Below are 24822 nucleotides of genomic sequence, written 5' to 3' on the forward strand. Positions count from 1 at the left end.
AGTTCGAGTCCCCGGAGGAGGAGCTGGTGAAATCAACCTCACCGTCCTGATTATTAATAGCTTGCGATGAAATAACATTTTCTGTGACAGAAGGTCTCTGCTGATCTCAGAGGAACGCTGCAATCATAGGTAGACATGTTTGAATAGTTTCCCGTGAGGGAGCGGCCATGCATGTACTGAACAAGAGAGCGTTTAATTATCTGAACATAAGTTGAAATTGTAGCCTAAAATTTTCATAGCGTTCTCTTTCCCAGAGTTTTAGAAAATGGGTAGCATTTGTATATTACTCAGAAGGCCCATGTCCATTCTCTGATGAGGCACTACTGTTTTGGAGGCACAAGGGAGACTTACACAATATTAGGAAGATGGTCATAATGTTATGCCTGATCAGTGTATGCTTGCATTATCAGTGTGTATGATCAATGCGTATAACTGGACGCAGGAAGGGGAAGTTATCGTGACAACGGACAGAAAACTGCATCCCAGTGGCTTCTTAACTGATTTAATTCAGAAAGAGGATGTACTGAGAAACCACCATAAATTCATGTTTACAGTTAAAGCATTTTCATTTTCTCCATTACAGCACATGTATCTAATTACAGAGCACCAGAAAGCCCTCATGTCGTTGTTTGTAGACATTTGTGTCACTTATTGCATAAATAGCGGAGTTCTATAAATGTGATGCTTGCCTTTTCCGATGAGGCCGCTCAGACAAAAAATAAATACTCTGAAGGTGGTGAATGAAAAAAAGTATTTGTTCTGACTTTTTAATTTTTCTGTGGTCTTGTTATTTCATTGACAAATCATCAATAATGAGATTAGTCTGTGGACTGATCAATAGGGTGATCAGGTGTTAAAGGCTGAGAACACAGTGCACGAAAGATAATCATGAACTTACTGAACCTGAGCGCATACCAGAAGAAAAAAAAAAAAAACACAGAGTCATAATCTTTATAAATGATGGGAAGTTGGGGTCAGGAACACAGGAACATGGGTGGGCCGACACTGAGCAGGGCAAGGATCCATGTTGACCCAGCCGACCTCAGATGTCCGTTTGTCTTGCGACAACTTGGCTGCAGCTCAGACTCTCCGACCCTCGTTGTTTCTCACGCAGCTGGAAAGTGACTTTGAAAACTCAAAGGGAGAGTAAGGATTTTATCACAGCCGTTCACGTCGAATAAACTAGACATTAACTCGTGTCCCGTTTATTTGTTTTTAGACCGTTTGTGTTTAGATAAATATAGCAAAGAAAATGTTTGAGTTGTAGTTGGGGTCTGTAGCTTGAGCGACAGAAAATGAAGATGTGGCGTTGGGTTCGACTCTCAAATGCCACTGACACTAGTAATGAGCTACAAAGCTGAAAATAATAATAATGTGATCAACAGCTTTGATAAATCAAACATCCTCTGAACTGAGCTGTTCATGGATTGTAATAAGAAAACAGATGTGACTCTTCTGGGAACTCTGTGTCTATTGTAAATGTTGCGCAGGTACCTGGCTGTAGTGTTGCTCATACCTGCTTCCTGTGGTTTGAGATCTGAATGCTGGCAGTAGTGGGATCTTGTTAGTGGGTGTGAGTTGTTTTGTTAAGTGCCAGAGATGTGTTGACATGTTTAATAGTGTAGCATTACCGCCTTCCTGCTTCCACTGTTTGACCGTCAACAGGAACGTTTGGCAAACGGCCACGAGGTTACTGCCACTGTCGCTGCCACAGGTTTCTACACCTCAGAGTCCCCGCTGCCTAAACGTAGCCCTAGTTTAACACCTAAATAAAACCTGAAAAGAATACGTGATCTGGTTTTCAACAGCTGCTCCCGAGTTTGAGAAATTATGACAACGCCAAAAGGAAGAATCAGGGGAAGAGACACAGGTCGATAAAACAGGTTTTATACAAATATTTGGATAGCACTACCTCCAAAAAGAAGGAGAAGAAGTAAATCATCTGCTCAGACGCTATTCTTGGACTTTGCTTTGTCAAAGTCATCGTGTTTCCACACTTAAGCCGGTACTTAGGTTTGTGTAATATTATTATCAGAGCAGATTGAGATAAAGGCAGACTGATGTTGATAAAATGAACCAGAATCAACCTGAGTTAACCTTGAAACAGGTGGAAAAACGAGAGCTCACGTTCCTCAAATGTCTTCGCTCTGAAGGTCGGAAACACACAGACACACACACACAGACACACACACACACACACACACACACACACACACACACACACGCGCGCGCGTTTGTACAGCTATCATAGTGAGGACATTCATTGCATAATGCATTCCCTAGCCCCTTACCATTACCATAACCTAATTGTAACCTTCACCCTAAAACAAAGTCTTAACACTCTTGTAAAGAAGTAAGGACCGGCCAAAATGTCCTGAATTTTCAGAAATGTCCTCACTCCAATGGTGTAAAACTCTGGTCCTCAGACAGATAACTGTACAAGTGCACACACACACACACAGAGAGGCAGTCTAACTGACCCCGGTGATTCCGTTTTCTAAGATACGGGTCAGGTCCTTGTTTGTGTCGTCTTCCCTCTTGGCTCCACAGTCTCAAGGGTTCCTGCACAGACAGAACAATTTACAAAACCAATTACAGGGACATGCAGCTGATCTGAATATTACTTATTAAATGTTTTGGATTCCTAATGACATGCATTATGCTCTCCTCTCTTTAAAATGACACTCCTTTATGTAAAGATCAGCAACGCACGGGAGAATTTCCAACAAAAGGATCAGCTAACGATACGTTTGCAGTTTTACTAGAACTTTTTTTAAGAACTCCTGCAAGTTCTTGAAAAGTTTTATTGTCACACTGTGGAGTCTTGTTGATATCTCACATCAGAAAATTTGGCTCAGACTACCGAACGCCTACAATACAGAACTGACCCAGTGGTCTCCAGAATAACATGATGATTTTATCAACAGGAACTGTTCTGAAATCTTAGCTCAGTCTGATGGTGTCTTAAAAGAGAGCATGACACGCTATACTTTCAAAATGCTGTCCAAGTATCTCTGGCTGTTTGGCTTGAGCGCCATATCTCCGTATTATCCTGTTTATTGTTACTCCAAGAATTTTAGCGTGGACAAGTTAGACGGACAAAGACCATGAGAGCAAGAAGTGTGAACAATAACGAGGGAGTGTTGTAGGGAAACGGCACGAGAAACAATAAAGATCCATCATATCCAGTCCCACAACAGAGTCATTTGCTTCATGTAGGCATGTAAATCTGTTTCTACCATCACATTGCGAGGATTTGATTTCATTTTGGGGACAGAAAGTAACCCCACATCACATAAATCTCAAATCTAAGGATGAAGGCTTGGTAAAATGTTAAGGTTGGTTTAGATTGAGGTTAGGGGCTCAGGTTTAGGGTCACAAGTCACTGTAGTGTCCTCTGAAGTGATGGAAACATGACCGTGTGTGTGTGCGTTACTACCAGCATGTACGCCTGCCTTGACCTAATCTCCTCTGGCAGCAGATCAGACGTTGTTGCCCCCGACAGCGGAGAACGGGTTGATAGAGGCCTTCATTGTACATACACACACACACACACATGCACGCACACACTTTGCAAATTCCTAATTACTAATAAACCTCTTGAGCCTCTTTCCAGCTGTGACCTGTGGCCTCCAACCTTCAGTCACGTCACGTCTCTGCAGAACTCTTTCTTTGAACCGCATTTTCACATGTTTTACATAAGGATACAGAACATCTTGTGCAAATAAACACTTTAATAAATCCAAGACTGCACAATGGGACTCGCGGAAAAGAATAAAAGACAAGAAAATTAAAGAAAAAAAAGTCTGTAATTAAGATCCATGTGTAAAATGTTACACGTTCTGCAAGTCAACTCTATCTGACACACTGTGTAAGTTGACGCCATAGCTATGAAATGAAACTAGGCGCCGTGGCGACGCAGACTGCAAGAGCTGTGACTGGTCCACTGGATAGTAGCGTGTTTCCGCTGTAGTATTTCCGGCTGCTTCTCCATCTTCGCCAATTTTCTAATTGATTTATTTGGATCAATGAAGATGGAACACACAGAGGAAAGGTTAAATGAGGAGGCTGAGATACAAACATTTCTATGACTCGTCTTCAATGAAATTTCAGCGTTTTCATAGAGTGAGCCAGACTGATGAGCATAAATGACTTGCACCAGCATAGGCTATGTACGTAGGTTATGCACGTAGGTTACGGCATCTACCGTGGGACAGTGTTACCGCGTTAAAACTGTTGAACTAAGATGAAGGCGAAGCTTCGTCCTCATCTGCAAATTTCCATACTTTAACAGAGAAATCTAAATTTGAGCTTCTTCCATGAAGCACACTGTCACCCTGAAGGTTTTGGTTTCTGGTGAACACTGCTGGCAGGAACTAAGCCTTCAAAGCACACACACTGTAGAACGGATGCGTAGGTTTAAATTGACTGAAGCATGAAGAAGTCCCAGCCCTGCAGCAAGGATCTGTATGGAGGCACTGTGACAAGAGTGAGGATGATCCATGCCTTCAGTGTGGGTATACGTTCTGAGGTGTTGATGTTTAAGGTGACGATAAAGCTGTTAGGCCATCGTAGGCAATGGTTGCAATAAAGGATCTTTGGCAACAAATCTAACGTATTAGATTTTGAAACTCTGTTAGAAGTGCAGGGGAAGTTGTAAAATAATAAAGGTACTTTTTTCATTTGTGTGTTTGGTGATCTCATATGATTTATTGGAGAGGTTCTGGAGTTTCTCCTCTAAACACTAACAAACGTTTTAGTTTACATTCACTGTTGCTCACTGAAACAATTGGCATAGAGAGGCCAAGTTCCTCTATGCCTGGAGGCAGAAGTATTTGCATCAAAAAGTTCGTCAGGAGTAGCTAGACTGTCCCGTGCAAAGATTTGCTGGACCGATCAAATCGTTTGAGATGGCTTTATGAGGGGATGGACAGAAGAGTAAGAGAAATGTAGTCGTATACGTCATCTGAGAGCTGTGGAGTGGATGGTGTTTGTAACAAAATGGCTCTGATGTGTTGGAGGACGATCTAGTTGGGCGTAGAGTCTTTTTGTTTTATCTGTATCAGTTGAAACACGCCCCATAATGTATCCAAAAAAAGTTAAACAAAGGCAACTGGACTTGTAGAGGTTTTAGAGAAGACGTTTCGACACTCATCCAAGTATCTTCTTCAGTTCTATTGGACTGGTGGGGAGTTGAGGTTTAAATAGGAACATCTGTGGGTGTAACCCATCAGAAACTTACTTGACTTGTTTCTGTTAACGACCAGCAACTGGCACGATTGGTGTCCATTAACGACTAGATACTTACCTGTCGTTGAGGGGGGGACTGTTGCTCTACGACCCATTACTAGTCAGAGGCTCCAGTCTCAAGTTGTGAATGGGGCTAAAACTTCTTGGGGACAAAGGTTAAGGCTGTATTGTAAATACAGAGCCCCATAATGAAACTCATATTCTGATAAGAACTAAATCTGGTTACTCCAGACTAGGAAAGTCATAGTTTGATGTAAAAATAGTAAAGTACCATATAGTTTTGTGTGAAACTACCATTTGAGGCTGGTTCCAACTTTAGGCAGAAATAAACATTTACAGATTGGTACAAAAAAAAAAAAAAACAATACTGGTTGAGATCTTGTTTTCTCAATCTGTTCAATCTTGGTTAGACAAAATATAATGAATGACATCAAACTATTATTTCTCTCTGCTATTACTGTACATTGTGCATCCAAGGTGGTCCACGGGACGGGACTCTGTCTCTCTTGGTGTGTTGAAAGCATCGTCTTCTTCATAAAACACTTTTTTTCTCTGTGCATTTGTTTCTGTCCATCAGTGGAATAATGTGAAACCTCTGTGTGGAGTCAGCACACATTCTTGTAATGCATGTTGACAGGGAAGATAAGGAAATCATCTGAGCAATTAAAAGAGCAGCAGCAACAATACAACTAGAAACTATTTATCCAGTTCAATTAATGCTGACGTCTTCTTTAGTCCGAGAGAGTCTGTACAGCCACTGAGCTCTGCAGGCGTGTAACAGGTGGATAGTAGAGCACTGTCCTGACTCTGTTCAGCTGTGTGTCAGAAACAGGCAGCATCAAGAAACCTCCCAGAAAGACAAACATCTGCAGAGGCCTGAGTGTGTTCCCATCGCATGCAAACGCAGCGTGATTAATATCTGGAATTGACAGAACAAACCACATTTCTTGCAATGGGGCGGACAAAGATAACACGAGTGATAACTTGTTGCACACTGGGAACCAAACCCATGTCACTTTGAGTTAGTCATAATGCTTAGGTAAATGAGGCCAGACAAAGTGCCGCTTAGCCAGACACGATACTCCAGCCAGCTCCTCCGCTGTAGTCACGCTTTAGTCTGATGTGGTTTTAACTCAGTCAGAAAGCAGTTTGACGTGAGGCCAGAATGCCTTCCGCCCCTCCACACGCTGAGAGCAGAGTTTAAGAAGCGATAAGGTTGGCTGGCAGTGGCTTGTCACTGGCATGTAGCCCCGCTGTGTTATCTAATGAGGAAGTGAAGACTCGCTGCGGTGCTCGTGGTGACAGATGTGATCGCAGCTCTTTGATTGTCGAGCACTGTGACTGCAGCATGAAGGACAAATAATTCTAGGCAGCTCCAACGGTGTTTGAGAGATGTAGTGGTTAAAAACATTAAATGACTTTATTTCCATTCACCTTTTAACTATATCTTCTTTTTCCTTTCCTTCCATCTTTTTAATTTTTAAAAGCTTTTGTCTGTCATTTCATTCATGCTTCATTTTGTCTTTCCTTTCCAAAACGGTTGTTTACTGTCACTAAAAGCCCTGTTACTTCTGCTATAGTATCTCCAATACACTTCATGCACGACTTTGACCTACAGTGGAAAATATTTTTTATTTTGAGCCTAATCGTAAAGAATCTGATTACTTCCTCCACTTGTTAAACTGTATGGCGGCCACAAAGGGTCACGGTTGGATTCCTTTTTCTGAATTGACTACTGATTCAGCTGTATCTTTAGTATCTGTGTGTTTCCCTAAAATGTACTGTATTACATCTGGACAAGACAAGACCAACACCTCATAATTTACTGTAAGTGAAATGAACAGTTTCCTCTTTACATCAGTTTACCTCTGCAGCAGTTATGCATTTTAAAGTGAAAATGAGGTTTTTTAAATTCAGTTTACTAATCGAAACCAGAAAGAAACAAGTCTGAGAACCTTCACAGACCCTAATGTCACAATCTAAGTCAAACGTTTACTTGCACCAGAGCTGTTGGACGGAGTTTCTCCGCTTTGGAATCAACAACATCAACCGAAAGCAAAAATTATTGTCCTTATACGGAAAAGGAGTGAAGCCTCACTGGAGACTGAAAACAAAACGTTTTCACAGTCAACTGTGACACTGTTGTGGAATCCCACCGGTGGAGCTTTAAGGGATTTAAAGCAAAAACAAGACAATTCAATTCCAACACGACACATACTGTACGTATAAAGACAATCAACCAAATGAACCACCCTGTGTCGTGGTGGAGACAACAGATTAGAGTGGTTGACCTTATCAGAACGGATGTTTACCCAACAAAGATTACTGGTGAAATGTCTACACTCATCTCCATCCAAAATCTCTGTCCACACCATGACGTAACTGGCATTATCTGTCACTAAAGCCGTTTCCTTCGCAAATCCTTAAACTGTTAAATATTTTATGGACACCCCTGATGTTTCTTCGTGGACTTTTAACCAGGAACTGAACTTGGCATGCATTTTTAATTTCTTCAGAAAGGAGCTAACCTGCTTCTTAGTTATCAAGGATAAGTGAGTTTGTGGGGAGTTTGGGATATGTTCCTGGTTCCCAGAGGAACTTGACAAGATTCCTGATTTTATACAAAAATATAATGGACACATTACAGTTTAAGCCCCAGAGGATGTAGATTTCTTATATTGACCTTCTACCAGACAGTATGAACTCAGCCTGGCGATCCTGTGTGTTTTTCAAAATGCCCTTCTGTGAAAGACATTCTGTCAATGCCAACAATTTTTTTTTTAACCATAGTTAAAGCCATAGTACAGCACTTTTGTCTCCTAGTAAGAGTAATCACACAATCACACTGTTGACTCCTGCTCTGGATGCATGCATGTAATCTGCATTCCCTCAGCATTCCCTGCATTTGTTTTTTTAGGTCAAGCGTCAGAAACCTTTCCAGAAACTTTTTAGATTCTGAGCCTGAATTCATAGAACCTTGGTTACATTCATGACCATTGTTTCTCCATTGGCTCCGCCTTCCTCCTAGTTGCAGTAGGCTTTTCTGTCTGTGTTGGTGTGCTCTGTCCCATCTTAAAACACACATAAACACATCACTATTGGTGCACCAGCACGAGAATATCACCACAGACCTTTATCAGCATTGCATGAACTTGTTTGCCAAGGTTTAGAATGCAATGGATATTTAATTATATGCAAATGTCCTGCAATGCAGCTTTACGATGATAAAACACAAAAAAACAAATGCAGCTTCTGTTGCGTTATAGACCGAAACATTTCCCTGAACATCCAGTTGGCTCTTCAGACTGAAAAACCTTCACATTTACTAAGAGGAATGAAGAGGAAATGTACATAAATTCTGCAGGAAGCCAGTGTTTAAGTGACTGAAAGCAAACTCGGACTCATATTAATCACATGCAAAAAAAAATAAAAATGGAACCGATGCAAGATGTAAAAACAGACGCTGAACTTAAGTGATCTCTCTCTACTATACCTGAATATTGAGGTTGTGTTTTTATGAAAGCTTACATAATGTTTATCATATGTCCTGGACTCTGTCTGCTCACGATGCAAGGTCTTCCTGTGCCTGTGCAGAGTGTCAGCGTGTTCTTTGTTATGATACCAGTTGTTAGAGTCTCTGTATGAATGTCACCCAGATAAATTCCTGCTGCCTCACTGTACTTGTTTCTGCCTGTTCCTCTTTTTTTCCATCTCCATCAGCCTTGTCTGTATCATGCTATGTCTTTTCTTCCTAAAAACAGCAAATAAACCCATAAAATCAGCCTGAAACACAAAGTTGTATTCCTGTGATTTAAGCAGAAAGTATGCTTTCTGCGTTCCTGACCAGTACGGGAACTGGAGAATGTAAATTACTGCACAAACAGCATAATGTTTAGTTGAAGACTTAGCAACAGTCATTACAAACTAATGCTGTGCAGCCACACATTTCAACAAGATACCAAAACTGTCAGCATAATATGCATAAAATGATGCACAAGACAGAGCGATCTAATGGTCTATGGTTTGATTGAGAAGCTCGAAGCAGCTCTGTTGCATTTTTTGATTAAATCTGAATTTCTGTTTATAATTTCTTACATTTTTACCCCTAGCGTTTGAGTGTTTTTCAGGACTGAACACGTCCTTATTTGTCAGTTTAATAGTTTTATCAGTTTTATGATACATTAAGCAAAGTAAATAAGGCAGTTTTTGGGATGTTTTAATCTTAAAGCATTATAAATGAATACTAACTCTCTTCCTCTGTGTCTCTCTCTTACAGATATTCAGGAGTTCACAGTGAAAGGATGGCCTGTCACCGCCAGAGTGCTGAAGCTCTCTAATGTCATTTATGTGTTTTAATGCAAGTATCCCAGAGGAGTTTTTCTGTGTCATCGGGACCTTGACACGCAACCACACACACACATATACACACACACACACACACCGATGTTCAGCCTCATCCCTTTCACAGACCTGGCAGACTTCTAATCTCTTAAAAGATTGATGAGGTCTTGTCCAAGTGCAGGAGGCCTGGCAAGGCGTCGATAAGGCAGCTTTTCATTTCACCACATTTTATTCCCCGCTCCTTCCTTTCTTCTCGTCTTTTACTCCACACCGAGGAACAAGGGGGAGCATGAGAGAGGATTATGGCATGTTGAGGCTTCTGGGTGAGAAGGACAGTGTGTTAAGGAGCAGGAATCATGAAATACCCTGGAAATAATGGCCCTGTTTTCTTCTGTCGCACCCCGTCGGACGGCCGTGTGGTAGCTGAGCAAGACGCCAGAGTCAGCAGGTCACCGTCAAACTGCTGGAGCTGGAATATGGTGAAACTACAGGAGGGAAAAACACAGAGCTGAGAGTAGCAGAACACACATCCCACGCCTGCACACACACACACACACACACACACACGGACGCACACTCAGAGAGTCTCACACAGGACAATGTGCAACATCTCCTTCTGTGATGTGGACAGTAAGGTGGATCAGTTCTTCCAGCCCACGCTCTACATCATAGTCATCGTTCTGGGGCTGCCCACTAACTGCATGGCCCTGTGGGCTGCCTACATGCAGGTGAGTCGGACACACTAATACACAGCTGTAAGGACAATTCAGGATTTCAACATAGGTGTGTTTGCATGGATTAAATGTCGTTATCTGCCCGAATCTGCAAGGGTATACGTGGTCAGCCCAAAGTCTGTGAACGCTTGTTTGGGATATATCTTTTGGGTGCATGTCAGGAAGTTTCACACCACACTCTGTAAGTAGCTGATGTACTTTACTGCTGCAGTTAAAAAAGCTACAAGCCTTCAGAAACATCAACAAGGGGTACAGCACTGTGCTTTTTTGTGTTTGATAAGAGAGGCAATTCATCAAACTCTTTGGATAGCTTTTGGTAGTTGTGGAAAAAGTTGTATTTCTGGCACGACTTCACTCGCTACCAAGTTGCAGGGAGGAAGAAAAGAAATTATAGAAAGGTCGATGTGTGGGCTTCTGCGTCAATCTGACGCCCTAGCTGTTGCGACAGCCCAGACCCTACGCAGGCCCTAATGCCATAGCCTGACGTGCACCTCCCCAGAAATGTAACTTAGCTGCACGACGACGCAGACCACAAGAGCTGTGATTGGTCTTCTTGGTAGTAGTGTGTTTCCACTTTAGTATTTCCGGCTGCTTCTCCATCTCCACAGTTTTCGAATTGATTGTTTTAGTTCAATAAAGATGGAACACATCGAGGAAAGGTTAACCGAGGAAGTTCGGAGATAAAAACATTTGTATGACTCGTCTTCTGCAAGATTTCGGCAAAATTTTCAGTTGAAAGTGAAGCAGGAAGTAGAAACAAAAATTTACCTGACTGGCAAAAAAGACACAACGCCGACTAGTGTTTGTTTTTACAGAGCAGGCCAGACTGACGAGCATAGCCTAGGCTATGTGTGTAGGTTACGGCATCTATGTCCCGCAGTACCTTAAATGAGCCTTAAAGGCGCTTTTATAGTACTGTGGAACCTCAACTACTTTCTGCTTCACTTTCAACAACACCAACTGAAACGTCCGCCGAAATTTTGCCGACATATCGCCAAAGACGAGTCATACAAACGTTTGTATCTCCGAACCTCCTCAGTTAACCTTTCCTCTGTGTTCCATCTTCATTGATCCCAAACAATCAATCAGAAAATTGCAGAGATGGAGAAGCAGCCAGAAATACTAAAGCGTAAATATGCTACTACCAGGCGGACCAATCACAGCTCTTGCGTTCTGCGTCGCCATGGTACCTTCATCAGGGTCAACAAGAAACACACTGGAAAGGACATAGGACGTGAACAGGAATGGAAACAACCAGTCACTTACATGCACATATACATATAAGCCAATAGGGGCACCTGCAAGGTGGGCTTGGTCATGTGGCATCAGGCTTAACCAATCGTGTACATCCACATACACATAAACGAGCCAGGGAAAGTGTGGGTTCATGTGGTTTTCAGCACTTGTAGTTGATGTATGTGGAGCAAATGCATACCCTGAAATTGTAGTATAAATGGAATATGGTGTCTGCATCCGTCCACAAGCTTCAAGGTAAAAAATTATTTTCAACCTAGACTCCGAACATGTCATGTTAGATGTTGAAAGCTGCATTGTCTTCTTCTTTGGTACTGAGGCACTTCAGGTATCAGGAATATTAATCATTCCAATGTCAGTCTTATACGTTTTTGTTCTTAGACTTGATGAAGTCAGCACAGATTCAGATTAGGGATTCTGCTGAGTTTCACCTTGAAGACATTTTAGTTTTTGGTTTGCTTTTTGGCGCAGACCCACATCTCCACTGAAAAACAACAAGCACTCCATAAAACCAACAGACCAAGTTTACCTAAGGGGAGCATGCATTAGTGGAGAATGATGTCTGTCAGTTACATTACATTTCCTCAGTAACATGTCCAACGCTGCCTGCTAGACACAGTCAGCACGGCCCTTGGGATATTTTCCCATACAGCGTCAAACATTTCCAACGTTTCCCACAGACTGTCAGTTTGCTTTGGCAACGGAAAGAGGAATTGTTATTGACTTTTCATTCGGTCGAGTTCACTGACTCATATTTTTCAACACATGTCATTAAAAGTGAGCAGTATTTCAGTGTTAGATCGTTGTTTATCTTCCGTCCCGGCATCAGGGCCGCGTTTTAGACTTTGCGTAATTTACTTTGTGTCGACTCTCAGTGTTGTTGTGCTGAGAGTGTTGTGTCAGAGGTGCATTACTGTAAAATCAACCGCTTCTGAGTGCTTGGTAGCGTTAAGAGCACTACAGAGAGTCATCAGCTTCACTCCTAGGGTTAGCACTCTGCACTTCGAATCCATTGATCCAAGCAAGACTCTGAACTCCTGCCTCCAAAATATCTGTCCTAACTTAGGTCCTTGAGATGCAGTGATGTGTCTACTTTAGGTCCAAGTTATGGTCTAGGTCCAAATGTTTCCCAGCAAAGCATTGAATCGTCACAAGATGGTCAATGTTATTTACTTCTCCTGTCATGTTGTGACAGATCGGAGTATACCTCTTTTTGCAATTTATTCTTTCTCTCTCAACATTTAAAAGATTTGCAAAAAAACAATACAGGACCCATTGTTAAGATTATTATCTTTTCATTAACTATTTAATGCTTTCCTCTACTTTACTCCCTTAATCCCTCCCTCCATCATCTTCCCACATTCCTCCAGGTGCGTCAACGCAATGAGCTGGGCATCTACCTGATCAATCTGTCAGTGGCCGACCTCCTCTACATTACCACCCTCCCTCTGTGGATCGACTACTTCCTGCAGCACGATGACTGGATCCACGGTCAGGAGAGCTGCAAGCTGTTCGGCTTCATCTTCTACACTAACATCTACGTCAGCATCGCCTTCCTGTGCTGCATATCACTGGACAGGTACCTGGCCGTGGCGTACCCCATGCGCTTCGCTAAGGTTCGACGAATCAAAACGGGTACGTTGGACCTGACTCTGAGTGCTTTAACCCTTCAGATGGAGCAATATGGAAATAAAACGTAACGAGAGATGAAGTCATTTTAAATCTGACACATGATCTGCAGCATGCCATCCTGTTTTTATATCATTAAGAGATTACCTTTGATATTTACAGCAGTCTCTCAGACTCTGCTCTTGCTGAAAGTGGAGGAGATGTGCGGCTTTAAAGCTTACATTAAGTGACATAACAGGAAATATCGATTGTGTAGAGATAAAACCATTTCCGTGTAAGAAAAATTAAAAATAACAACACAAGGAGGAAGTCTGATCATTTCATATGTTTTACTAAAATATACCTCAAACACATTTTTTTAACGAGGCTCCAGACTAAAATACAACATAAAGGGAATGAATAAATTGTTTTTAACAAATTTAAAAAAACATTTTGGATAGAAGTCTTCAGCCCAGAAGAAACAGTGTTAAGGCTTTACTGTTTGGTGAAATGAATGGTACCTAGATGCCTGTATTACCAAGAACCTCATGTTTTCTTTAAATGTATCAGACTCAAGCTAAAGGAATGGGAGTTGCCTCTCTGACCTCTTCTTTCCCCTCCTTCCTGCAGCTGTCCTGGTCAGTGTCGTGGTGTGGATCATTGAGATTGTTGCCAACTCCGCTCCTCTCTTCCATGATGAGCTCTTCCAGGATCGGTTCAACCACACTTTCTGCTTTGAAAAGTATCCCATGCAGGACTGGGTGGCAGGGATGAACCTCTACCGGACGTTTCTTGGCTTCCTTGCTCCATGGACAGCCATGCTGGTGGCCTACAGAGGGATCCTTGTAGCGGTGCGTTGCAACGTCTCAACGGAGCGCCAAGAAAAGGCCAAAATTCAGAGGCTGGCTTTGAGTTTGATCCTGATCGTTTTGTTATGCTTTGGCCCGTACCACATCCTCCTCCTGGTGCGTAGCGTCATGTTTCTGAAGAAGCCGTGTGACTGCGGCTCAGAGGAGACCATGTTTGCGGCGTACCACGTGTCGTTGGCGCTGACCAGCCTGAACTGCGTGGCCGACCCTATTCTGTACTGTTTCGTCAACGAGGGCGCCAGGCACGACGTCGGCCAAGCCCTCTCAGCTTTACTGTCCGCGGCTTGCTGCAGGCGCGGCTTGTCCTCGCCGTCGCACGCCGACATGCTCAATGCTGGCTCAGTAACCATGGAAACGCCGCTGTCAGCGAAGAAACAGCCTTGCGTGTATACCGATGGTGGCAAGACTAGCAGCTACAAGACCGAGCTGGTGGCTTTGAAGGAGGAGTGTCTACAGATGACCATCCTCAGTGTCAGGAAGTGACTTGTACTTCTGAGGAGTTCGGCTCAGCGGAAGGAGGAAGCTCCTCCAGAGATTTCTTCTGGCCTGACAGAAGGAAATCCAAAGCCATTGGCAGCTGTAGATGTTTGGGGTAAAAGCTTCTACGAGATGGCATGTTAACACGAACAAGATCAATGGAGAAGATGAAACACACAGTCTGAAGCCATGGTTGTCTTGACAGCAAACAGTTTGTTGAATGAAAAAGGAGAAACTGCTTCACTGCTGTGGCTAAATCTAAAGGTTTTATCTTTTGGCGACCAAATTAACTTTGATTTTCTAATGCAGTTTTTAAAGTGACTTTAAATATAGAGTTACTTGCATTCCAGTTCCCTATTGCCACTCAGTTTGACAGCACAGCTGCACCGCATGCTAATGTTAGCATGTTAACGGGTTTCGCTAGCTGAGGTGGACGACAATTTGGTCATTAGAAGAAGACGTTTGTCCTCCCAGTGGCTCTGTATGAAAGGTAAGGGGATCACCAGCATCTTTAGGATCCAGCTTCGGCAGACCATGAGTTTTGGTACCAGATTTCACGCCAATCCATCCAGTAAATATTGAAACTCAAGTGTTGGACCAATAAACTGAAAGACCAGATGGACCTTATGAGAAAAACTATAGAAGAACTTGAATATTTTTTTCTTCTGCGCCAGGAATCATTTATGATGCCTAGAAAAACACTCTTGAATATTTAAGAGGAATTATTTAAACAGACCACCACCTGCATGGCTGCGTGTTGCTACTAGTCTTTGCCTTCAGTCTGCATGAACATCCAACTGGACCAAGAGCAGATATCCCAGTTTGGGTTATGGAAAAAAGAAAAAGAAAAAGAGCAGGAGGGCAATAAGAGAATGAAGAGTAGGAGCGTGAAACATTTGTAATGCTCGATGGAAATGTCTTCGTCATTACGTTTGTGTGTTTTGAAGGAAATAACGAAGCCTTACCTCAGCTTGCAAACTGTGACCGCAAGAAGGCTTCGAGTGCAAGTGTCTTTCTTTTATAATGTGAGCCATGTTTTAATTTTTTATTTTTCTTTCAGCAAATGAATTTAAGTTACGTACTGGCTGTGATTTGGTGTAATACTGCTTTCTCTCGGCATTAAAAAAAAATTGGACTAATGTCCACTACATCGTGAAGCAGACACATTTTTATTATTATTTTTTTTAAAATGCGAGTCCACACATTTGCCTGTAATTAATGAGACATGTTGTGCATGCTGAAGGATTTTTATTTGCCTAAAAAGTCGTGATGACCTTTACTAAGACCGTATCTAAACCTAAAACCAGACGACATGCTAAACGGGCTAGTTGATCTAATGGTGTTTACATTCCTGTTGCACACAGAAGTCTTCTAACTTAAACTGAACAATGCAGTATACGCTGTTGTTTTCTCTCATTATCAGACAACAGTCTTCAGATCTAACATTTGGTTTCCCTAAATCAGGATTTGTACATTCCTCCGCTAATATTGTTTGTGGGAAACATGTAAGGTGATGAGGAAATAATTTACTGGATATATGCACAAAACCATCTCCAGTACTTTTTTTTTAATGATTTATTTCAAATTGATTTTTAAAAATTCGTAGCATGTTGCTTTTTTTAAAAATTATTTTTAATGAAAATGTAACTGACAATTTTGCCAATGTTTGCCATATTCTTTCTGGAGTCCTAATGTTAAAGGGGAACTACTGTTTTTTACAACCTGGACCTTATTTCTGTCATAAAATACGGTTATTTACTCATAGCTGTTATACCCATATAACTTTTGTGTCATTTGTATTCCTTCGGGAGATAATTAGATCAGCCTATATCCATGTAGAGTGACTGCTATGGTTTGTCCACAACCTCAGAATCGGAAAAATATTCAGCCATGTTGTAAAAAACTAGCAGTACCAAATTACAGGTAAACAAGCCGACTGTCACGGGTGCGCACGGCGCTCAGAGATGACATTATCCAGGTCAGAAGACATCATCTGGGGTCTGTAGGTCAATCTACAGACCCCGGATGATGATAACAGCTAACTCTGGACTCAACAGGGAATAGCACTAGCGTATCATAACAAAATATTGGTGAAATGAACGAGTTTCACGGCAGATAATGCGTTATTCAGAGGCTGCATTTCGGTGCCCCAGTCACTCCCACTATATGGATATACGTGGATCTACTTATCTCCTGAAGGAAACTGAATTACACAAAAGTTATATGGGTGAGTAAACGACCGTATTTTATCCCAGAAATAAGGTCCAGGTTGTAAAAAACAGTAGTTCCCCTTTAAGTGAGAGACGTCAAAACCTGTTAAAGAAAAAAATCTTCTTGTCATATTTTTGCCTTGATTCAATGTAAAACTGACACGAAAGTTCTTCCTTTTCAAAGTTAAGTGACCAAACAAAGCGTTTTTGTTTTTTTTAGCATTCACAACATAATGGCAGCTTCTACACCAGAGTACTGTACATGAAGTACACATTAAATGTCAGTTACAAAAATAAACACTTAACGTAATCTGTCAGAGCATCTCCAGCCTTAAACAAAAAACAACTTTTCTGCGCTGTTTCATGTTTTTCTACTATTGGACTGAAGGTAATAACGTGCATCTGTTTACACTATATTCAAACAAATACAGCAAAGACAAAAGGAATTTCTTCGTGTGCAGTATTACGGCTTATATAATAGAATTCCAATCCGATCCAGTGATTCAGAAGAATTAACACAGGTGTCCATGTTTCAGTTTCACCTGTAGTATGGGAAATGTTTGGGGAACTGATCCCAGCAGCAACGATTTTTAAGTTTTATTATTATTTTTTTATTTTAATGGCATGAAAGCTGAATTCAGTGCAATGATGTGAAGTCACATTTCTGGACACTTTCAGCTCGTTGGTGTCGCCCTTATCTGTGTAGCATTGGTTTAGTTGTGCAACTGTATGTCAGTCTGATGAGAGAGGAGCCGCCAGGCTTCACCATATGTACTTGTTCATCAACAGTGTCAGTGTCAAATAAATTATGGATCAGAAACTTTACATCTTCCAGCGTTTGAATTGCATGAAATTAATGTGCTTTAATGTTTCATTTCTTTTCTTCTTTTTATTATTATTATTATTATTGTTTATGTGGTTTTTGCCATAACTGTAGTAAGCTGTGCTCCCAAAGTTGATTGGTGGAACTATTGTGACATAGGTTAAAAGAGCTCAGACAGAGAGTAAGTACGTAAGTTTTAAGATATCCAAATTATAGCCGTACTACTGTAGAAGAGAAAAAAGTATGTAATTGTGAAAATGATTACCCAAAACTCTACGTTAATAACTATATGTTAATGTCCACTATAGATCTAATGTGTTTACCAGAGTTTTACCTGCACAAAAAGATTATTATCAACATTTTTATAGTGGTTAATCTGGCGAGACAAAGGCTTGGTTTGTTTTTTTTATAAAATCTGACAGACGCAGTGATTGGTCAGTAGTGTTATGAAAGAGTTACACCGATCAGCCACAACATTATGACCACTGATAGGAGAAGTAAACAACATTTAAAACTTCTTGTGACAATTCACTGTTCCGCTGGGAAACTTCTGGACCTGGCATTCATTCATGTGGATGTTACTTAGACATGTAGCACCCACCTAGACCAGACCAGGCACCCCCACCCCATAGCAATGACACTCCTTGATGGCAGCAGCCATCCCCAGCAGGATGCAGCCTGACACCACAGGACAACCTCAGAAGGCCGACGTCCATTCTCTGATGAGTCACAACTGTTTTTGTTAGAGGCACAAGGGAAATCTGCACAATACTAGGAAGGTAGTCATGATGTTGTGCCTGATAGGCCTGACATCTGATGTGTTGCTCTCACTCTGTATAGAATTTATTTGACTGCATAATCTGTTTTGATTGAGCTTTCTAACAGCTAATATTTGGTGTAAAGAGACAGTCAGAGTGTTAGGATCTGACTATCATTTAATCTCTAGGAATGTTGATTGGTTGACCCCAATAGACAGATTCATCTTTGGTAATTGTGATTTAATAACATTACACGCCGTCAAAATGTGTCTCTGTATTGTTGCTAGCTCATATAGACAATTGTAATGAGCTTAAATTAACTTTCACACCTTCCATTTGTTAATTTATTTGTTAATTTTGGTTTGAACTTTCACTCTAGGAGAAACTACCATGTGAGGATGCATGCCCTCATCCCCGTTTAACAGCGCACCACACTCACCTTGGCCATTTGGGACGGTTATATACAGTTTTAGTTTCTTGAACTAGAAGTCTGCAACTCCTCCCCACGGGCTTAAAAAATCCAGGCCAGGCTCGTGTGCACAAACACAGAAGAAAGAAAAACTGCGACAAATCACTTAGTGTGGACCAAAGGCTCTGCAGAGCTCCACAACACTGCAAGCAGAGTCTCCTCAGACACAGCAGCAGTGACCAGCAGACGGAGCAGGTCTGGGAAAGTCACCTTCGTCACTCTTCACCCTGTCTTGTGCCGTATTCCCAGGGCTGTAAAGCTAATGAACGGCGTCAAGGACATGCTGTACAATCTGTGTGTGTGTGTGTGTGTGTGTGCGTATCTGCATGTGCTTCAATCAGTTTTCAGCGTGTTCTTGTGCATTTATCTTTGACAATGTGTGATTCGTCCTTTCCATCGTTACAGCAGATGGAACGCTATATTTACGACCTGTCCTTGCGGTGATGGACGCATTCAAAGAGAGTTACAGTACAGTAGGTGTGTGTGTGAGAACGATCGTGACTTAGTTTATTATATGCACCATAAGGTATATCCTGTATTTATTACAGGTGTGGAGAGAGAACAGGAAAAACAGAGCGCCCTCACGTGCCTTTATGTTCTTCAGAGGAGAGAGAGGGCATAACTCGCCGTCTCTGAGAGAACATTGTCTCTCGTCCTCTATGCTTCACTGGTCTCCTCTGCTATAGGTCTATATATAGATCTCACCAGAGGCTGTGCTGTCATTACCAGCAGCTCACCTGATTATGAGAGAGATTTATGATCAGCTGAGGATACAGAAACACCTTCAGGACATTGAATGCTTGTACTGGATCCTTTATTTTAATTTCTATTCAGTATTCAGATTGGGCAGCACAGTGGTGTGGTGGTTAGCAGTGATGCTTCACACAGCAAGAAGGCTCTGGGTTTGAATCCAGGCCGACCTGTCCAGGGTGTACCCCGCCTCTTGCCCGATGACAGCTGGGATAGGCTCCAGCCCCCCCCCCCCCATGACACTTCACAGGACTAGCGGTTAGGACAGCTGAATGAGGTTTACAGACACTGGAGTGATGTGGTTTCTCTCACAGGTAACTCCGGAGAAGTTTTGGTCCCATGCTAACATATTATCTTCAAGGTTGACATAGCAACCATAATTTAAGAGATAGAACTATGTTAATTATTTAGAATTATGTGTTTTTGCTCTGTTTTGGTCACCACCGTCCCGAGAGAGGAATATTTAGCCTTTTAGCTGCTAAATAATAAACTATAATCATCTGTGTTTACCTGCGAGGTTCTATCTAAAAGAAAAAGAGTAAAGTTGCAAGCTGTAAAACTGAAACAATAGGCAGAAAGATGCTAAAATTATATATATAGTTGCAAGGGATGAATGATAATGTTTTTGTTAAAGGTAACTTGGAGTGTTTGCTTTCTAATACCTCTTCTTGGTGCACAACAGCATGCACATGGTAACACATGTGCATGGTGTGCAAAGAAGACTACTAAAAGACCTTCTGGTAAGTATTTGTGTAAAGAAAATTGCAAATGTGCAGGTATGACATCGGTTTGTTCTAAATAATAGAAGCAGCACTGATGAGTAAAATGCACTAATTGTAGAACATAAATGTTTTGCATCGACAGGCAGCAGTTTTCTCTCTTCCCGGTTCCTCTGGATAGATTTTTACCCTCAGAAAAATGTGCACGTCTGTTTATTCTTTGCTGATTTTTTCTGAAATCGTAGAAGGCAGTTAAATGACTTTAATGGGTTAGATAGATTTCTGCAAATATTTATTTACTTTTGCATTATTTGTATAGAATCTACAGAATCTGAGATGCCTCTACATTAGTTAACTGCATAACACCACTGAAGGCTGTTGGCTCACATTTTCTTTACATATGTTTAGTTTTATTTGTTTTATTTTTATTTTATTTCGGTGAATTTGCACCAGACATCCATTTTTTATTTTTTTATTTTGCTGTTGTGATCATACATCAAAGCAAAGCCAGTGATTCGGACTTTAAGACGTTAACTTTAAAAGGTGCATGTGCATCAGCAACTTGTTTAGATTTTCAATAAAAGCTGAACAATTAAGACTCACCGAGAGCAGATCTCTGTTCATTTAAGTACCTTAACCAAAATCAGTGACACAATTTCAATCTGATGCTAGCTCTACATGGCACTTAGCGAGCTGTTTATTCCTCCTACAACTGTGACCAATGTGACCCAGAATCCATTTTTAAAGATGCATGTTTTAATCTAATTAGTAACTCATTCATCTGTATTTCCATCCTGGCAAAGGAAGCAGGTCACCAGCCCCAGACAAACAAGGTGTAAGGAAAAAAATAAATAAAATAGACACACATTGGTTTTGGATTTGAGCCCTGTTTCGTGAGCCTTAGAACAAAAGCCCTAATTTATGACTGACAAGCGTGAATGCTCTTAAATGTTAACACATGTTTGGAGAGGCATTCGAGGTCCTCGTGGGCTCATCAAAGTCTTTTTAGCCATAAAAGACCATGTAAACGTTGAGTGCTTGGAATAACAATGGCAGGATCGTGATTATTCGCAAGAGTTAAGAGGACAACAGCTGTTAGGAAGCTGGATGCGGCTGCCTTCACAGATTATCCCTCCTCTTATTGTTACACTTGCTTTTATCACTCAAACCTTCCACTGTGTTCTGTGTGTAGCACCTGCACTTGTAATTCTCTTACTGCGTTATTGTCCTGTTTATATATTTTTATCCTTCATTTTGCTGCAGCGCTGTGAACTCATCTGGAAAACTCATGTGCTGAAGACCTGGCTTTGACAGAAATCATCAAATCCTGCAGGACGGCCAAATGCAGTCATTTATAAATTAAGATCCATGAGAGTTGTGGGCAGACAACGCCTTGGTGTGGTCGAGTTAACTGGAAGAATACGGGCGGGACTTCTCAAAATCTGCACCGTATTTATTCAGATAATCCACAGCCTTATCATTCACTGAAGCGAATCGCTGTAACTCATTGTAAGCTGAAAGGGGTCAAAGAGAGAATTGCAAATGGTCATTTATAATTCATGTGGTCTGAGATCTGCCGGTGCTCCTTAACCTTTATGGTCAAGACGTTTGCATAAATATGAGAATCTACAGGCAAGAACATGAATAAATTAAGTGTTTCTTTAGGATTTAGCATCAAACATTTAGCCAGCATGCTAACCACACCCTTTGAGCAGATACTCCTATCTGCTGCCTTACATTTACCCTCTAAAGAGTTTGTTTTGAGCAAAGTTTTCCTGCGTCAGTCTGCTCCGTCCGCTGCTTTAATGATGTCTCCAGACTCTGCTGTCAAGCACAGTTGCTGTGGTTGCTGAGGAGAGACAAAGGAACCAAAACAGAGCGCAGGAAGCAGCTGGCGCCCTCCGATGATTCACCACCGACTGCCCACCAACAAGGGCGAGACCCCGCGGCAGATGTGGATCTGCCACTGGCTGCCCTTTTCATCAGTGTGGGTAGGACTCAAGAGAGTTAAAAAAAAAAAAAAAAGAAGAAGAAGAAGCAGAATTGTTTGGCTACCGGTGTGGTGGTTAGCGCTGATGTCTCACAGCAAGAAGGTTCCAGGTTCCAATCTGGGCCGACTGGTTCCTTTCTGTGTGGAGTTTGCATGTTCTCCCTGTGTCTGCGTGGGTTCTCTCCAGGTACTTCAGCTTCCTCCCACCGTCCAAAGACATGCTGGTTAGGTTCATTGGTGATTCTAAATTGGCCATAGGTGTCCAGGGTGTACCCCGTCTCTCGTCCAGTGACAGCTTCCCTTGCAACCCTTCACAGGACAAGCCAAATAAATGAATGAATGAATGAATGAATGTTTGTCTGCCATACTGGATGCAATTAAGCCCTTGAGGTGAGCCCAAATCATACAATGAATTAGTCATCAATTAATCAGTAACCCAGAGACACAGTGCTTTACCAACAGCTGTTATTTTTAGATTAAATGAGGCTTTGCTTCTGTATCTGATGCAGTCCATTAACAACATCGCAAACAAGCACGGATAAATATCACCGACTGTTTGACAACAGAAATGACACAACAGCCCTGATTCTGCAGAAAACACAGAAAAATCTCCAGATATTCCTGCTGACTGCAGCTATATCAGGAAGCGTACCAACATAAAGGTGAAATTGCTTCAGTGATTTACAGTTTTCCCTCCAGGTATTGAGCGGTGAGTCACAATCTTAAAGAGTCACAGGAGCTGGTAAGTGTTCGGTCCTCAATGTACGTGGGAGCTTCTGTCTTTGTGAGGACCGAGAGTTTGTTGCTGACGTGAGCCAGACTCCAGCTTCACGGTAAAGTTAGTTTGGTTGATGAAGGTCAAGTTTAGGTGGATGCAATAAGCCAGTAACAGTTTAAATGTTTCACAGTGAAAAAACTCATCCTGGGCTGTGAGCAATCATAACAATTCAAGACTGGGAGTTGGAAACGTACACTGCCTGGCCAAAAAAAAAGTCGCCACCAAAAAAAATAGGTCACACACTCTCGTTGGACCTCCTTTAGCTTTGATTACAGCACACATTCTCTGAGGGATTGTTTCGATAAGCTTCTGCAATGTCACCAGATTTATTTCCATCCAGTGTTGCATTCATTTTTCACCAAGATCTTGTATTGATGATGGGAGAGTCTGACCACTGCACAAAGCCTTCTCCAGCGCATCCCAAAGATTCTCAATGGGGTTAAGGTCTGGACTCTGTGGTGGCCAATCAATGTGTGAAAATGATGTCTCATGCTCCCTGAACCACTCTTTCACAATCTGAGCCCCGTGAATCCTGACATTGTCATCTTGGAATATGATCCATTGATGGAATAACCTGGTCATTCAGTATATTCAGGTAGTCAGCTGACCTCATTCTTTGGACACATAATGTTGCTGAACCTAGACCTGAGCAACTGCAGCAACCCCAGATCATAGCACTGCCCCCACAGGCTTGTACAGTAGACACTAGGCATGATGGGTGCATCACTTCATCTGCCTCTCTTCTTACCCTGATGCCCCCATCACTCTGGAACAGGGTAAATCTGGACTCATCAGACCACATGACCTTTTTCCATTGCTCCAGAGTCCAATCTTTATGCTCCCTAGCAAATTAAAGCTTTTTCGGTTAGCCTCAGTGATTAGTGGTTTTCTTAAGGCTACACAGCTGTTCAGTCCCAATCCCTTGAGTTCCCTTCACATTGTACATGTGGGAATGTTCTTACTTTCACTATTAAAGATAGCCCTGAGTTCTACTCTTGTTTTTCTTCCATTTGATTTCACCAAACGTTTAAGTGATCGCCGATCACTATCAATAAGGACCACATTTCTTCCTGGAAGACGATGGTTCCCCACTATCCTTCCAGTTTTTAATAATGCCTTGTACAGTTCTTAACCCAGTTTTAGTAGTTTCTTCAGTCTCCTTAGATGTTTTTTCTGTTTGATGCATGCCAATGATTTGACCCTTCTCAAACAGACTAACATCTTTTCCACGACCACAGGATGTGTCTTTAGACATGGTTGTTTTAGAAATGAGAAGCTACTCATTGCATCAGTTGGGGTTAAATAACTAATTGCCAGCTGACAGATAATCACCCATGAAGTAATTACCCAATAGGAGGCTCCTACCTATTTGCTCAGTTAAATCCAGGTGGCGACTTTTTTTTTTTTTTTTTGGCCAAGCATTGTATATCCGTATCCATGCTAACGTGTACGTGCAGGTAACTGTGTGTGACGTGACGGGAAATGAAACAATGGCTGTTTATGGTTTCACTTCATGAAATCACAATGTTCTGAAGTCTGACTCACGTCTGGCTCTGAACCTCATTCATCGTCTCGTCCGCCGCTTCACTGCCACTTTAACAATGAGAGAGGAATAAATCACGTACAAATCCAACAATCTGCAAATATCTTTCCACATTTGGCTACGGCTGCACTGGTACATCTGATGGTGTGACGGCGTGTTTTGTTGCATCATAATCACTGTTTTATACCTTTACTGTAGCTACGTAGATCTGATTCACATCTAAGCAAACAGAGATTGTGTGTTCTTCCA

The 24822-nt window shown here is 41.8% G+C and overlaps 1 protein-coding gene across 1 annotated transcript in view; it reads left to right on the forward strand.

The window, feature by feature from the left end:
• Positions 1-17575, forward strand: part of gpr4 (G protein-coupled receptor 4) — a 44760-nt gene extending 27185 nt beyond the window's left edge. Inside the window, exons 2-4 of the mRNA XM_084558997.1 lie at positions 9527-10319; positions 12950-13214; positions 13818-17575. Of these exons, the coding sequence (XP_084415123.1) occupies positions 10191-10319; positions 12950-13214; positions 13818-14539 (1116 nt within the window). The 5' untranslated portion in view covers positions 9527-10190 and the 3' untranslated portion in view covers positions 14540-17575. The remainder of the gene's footprint in view (positions 1-9526; positions 10320-12949; positions 13215-13817) is intronic.
• The last annotated feature ends 7247 nt before the right edge of the window (positions 17576-24822 follow it).

The sequence above is a fragment of the Chelon labrosus genome (assembly GCF_963514085.1).
Source record: "Chelon labrosus genome assembly, chromosome: 13".
NCBI lineage: Eukaryota > Metazoa > Chordata > Actinopteri > Mugiliformes > Mugilidae > Chelon > Chelon labrosus.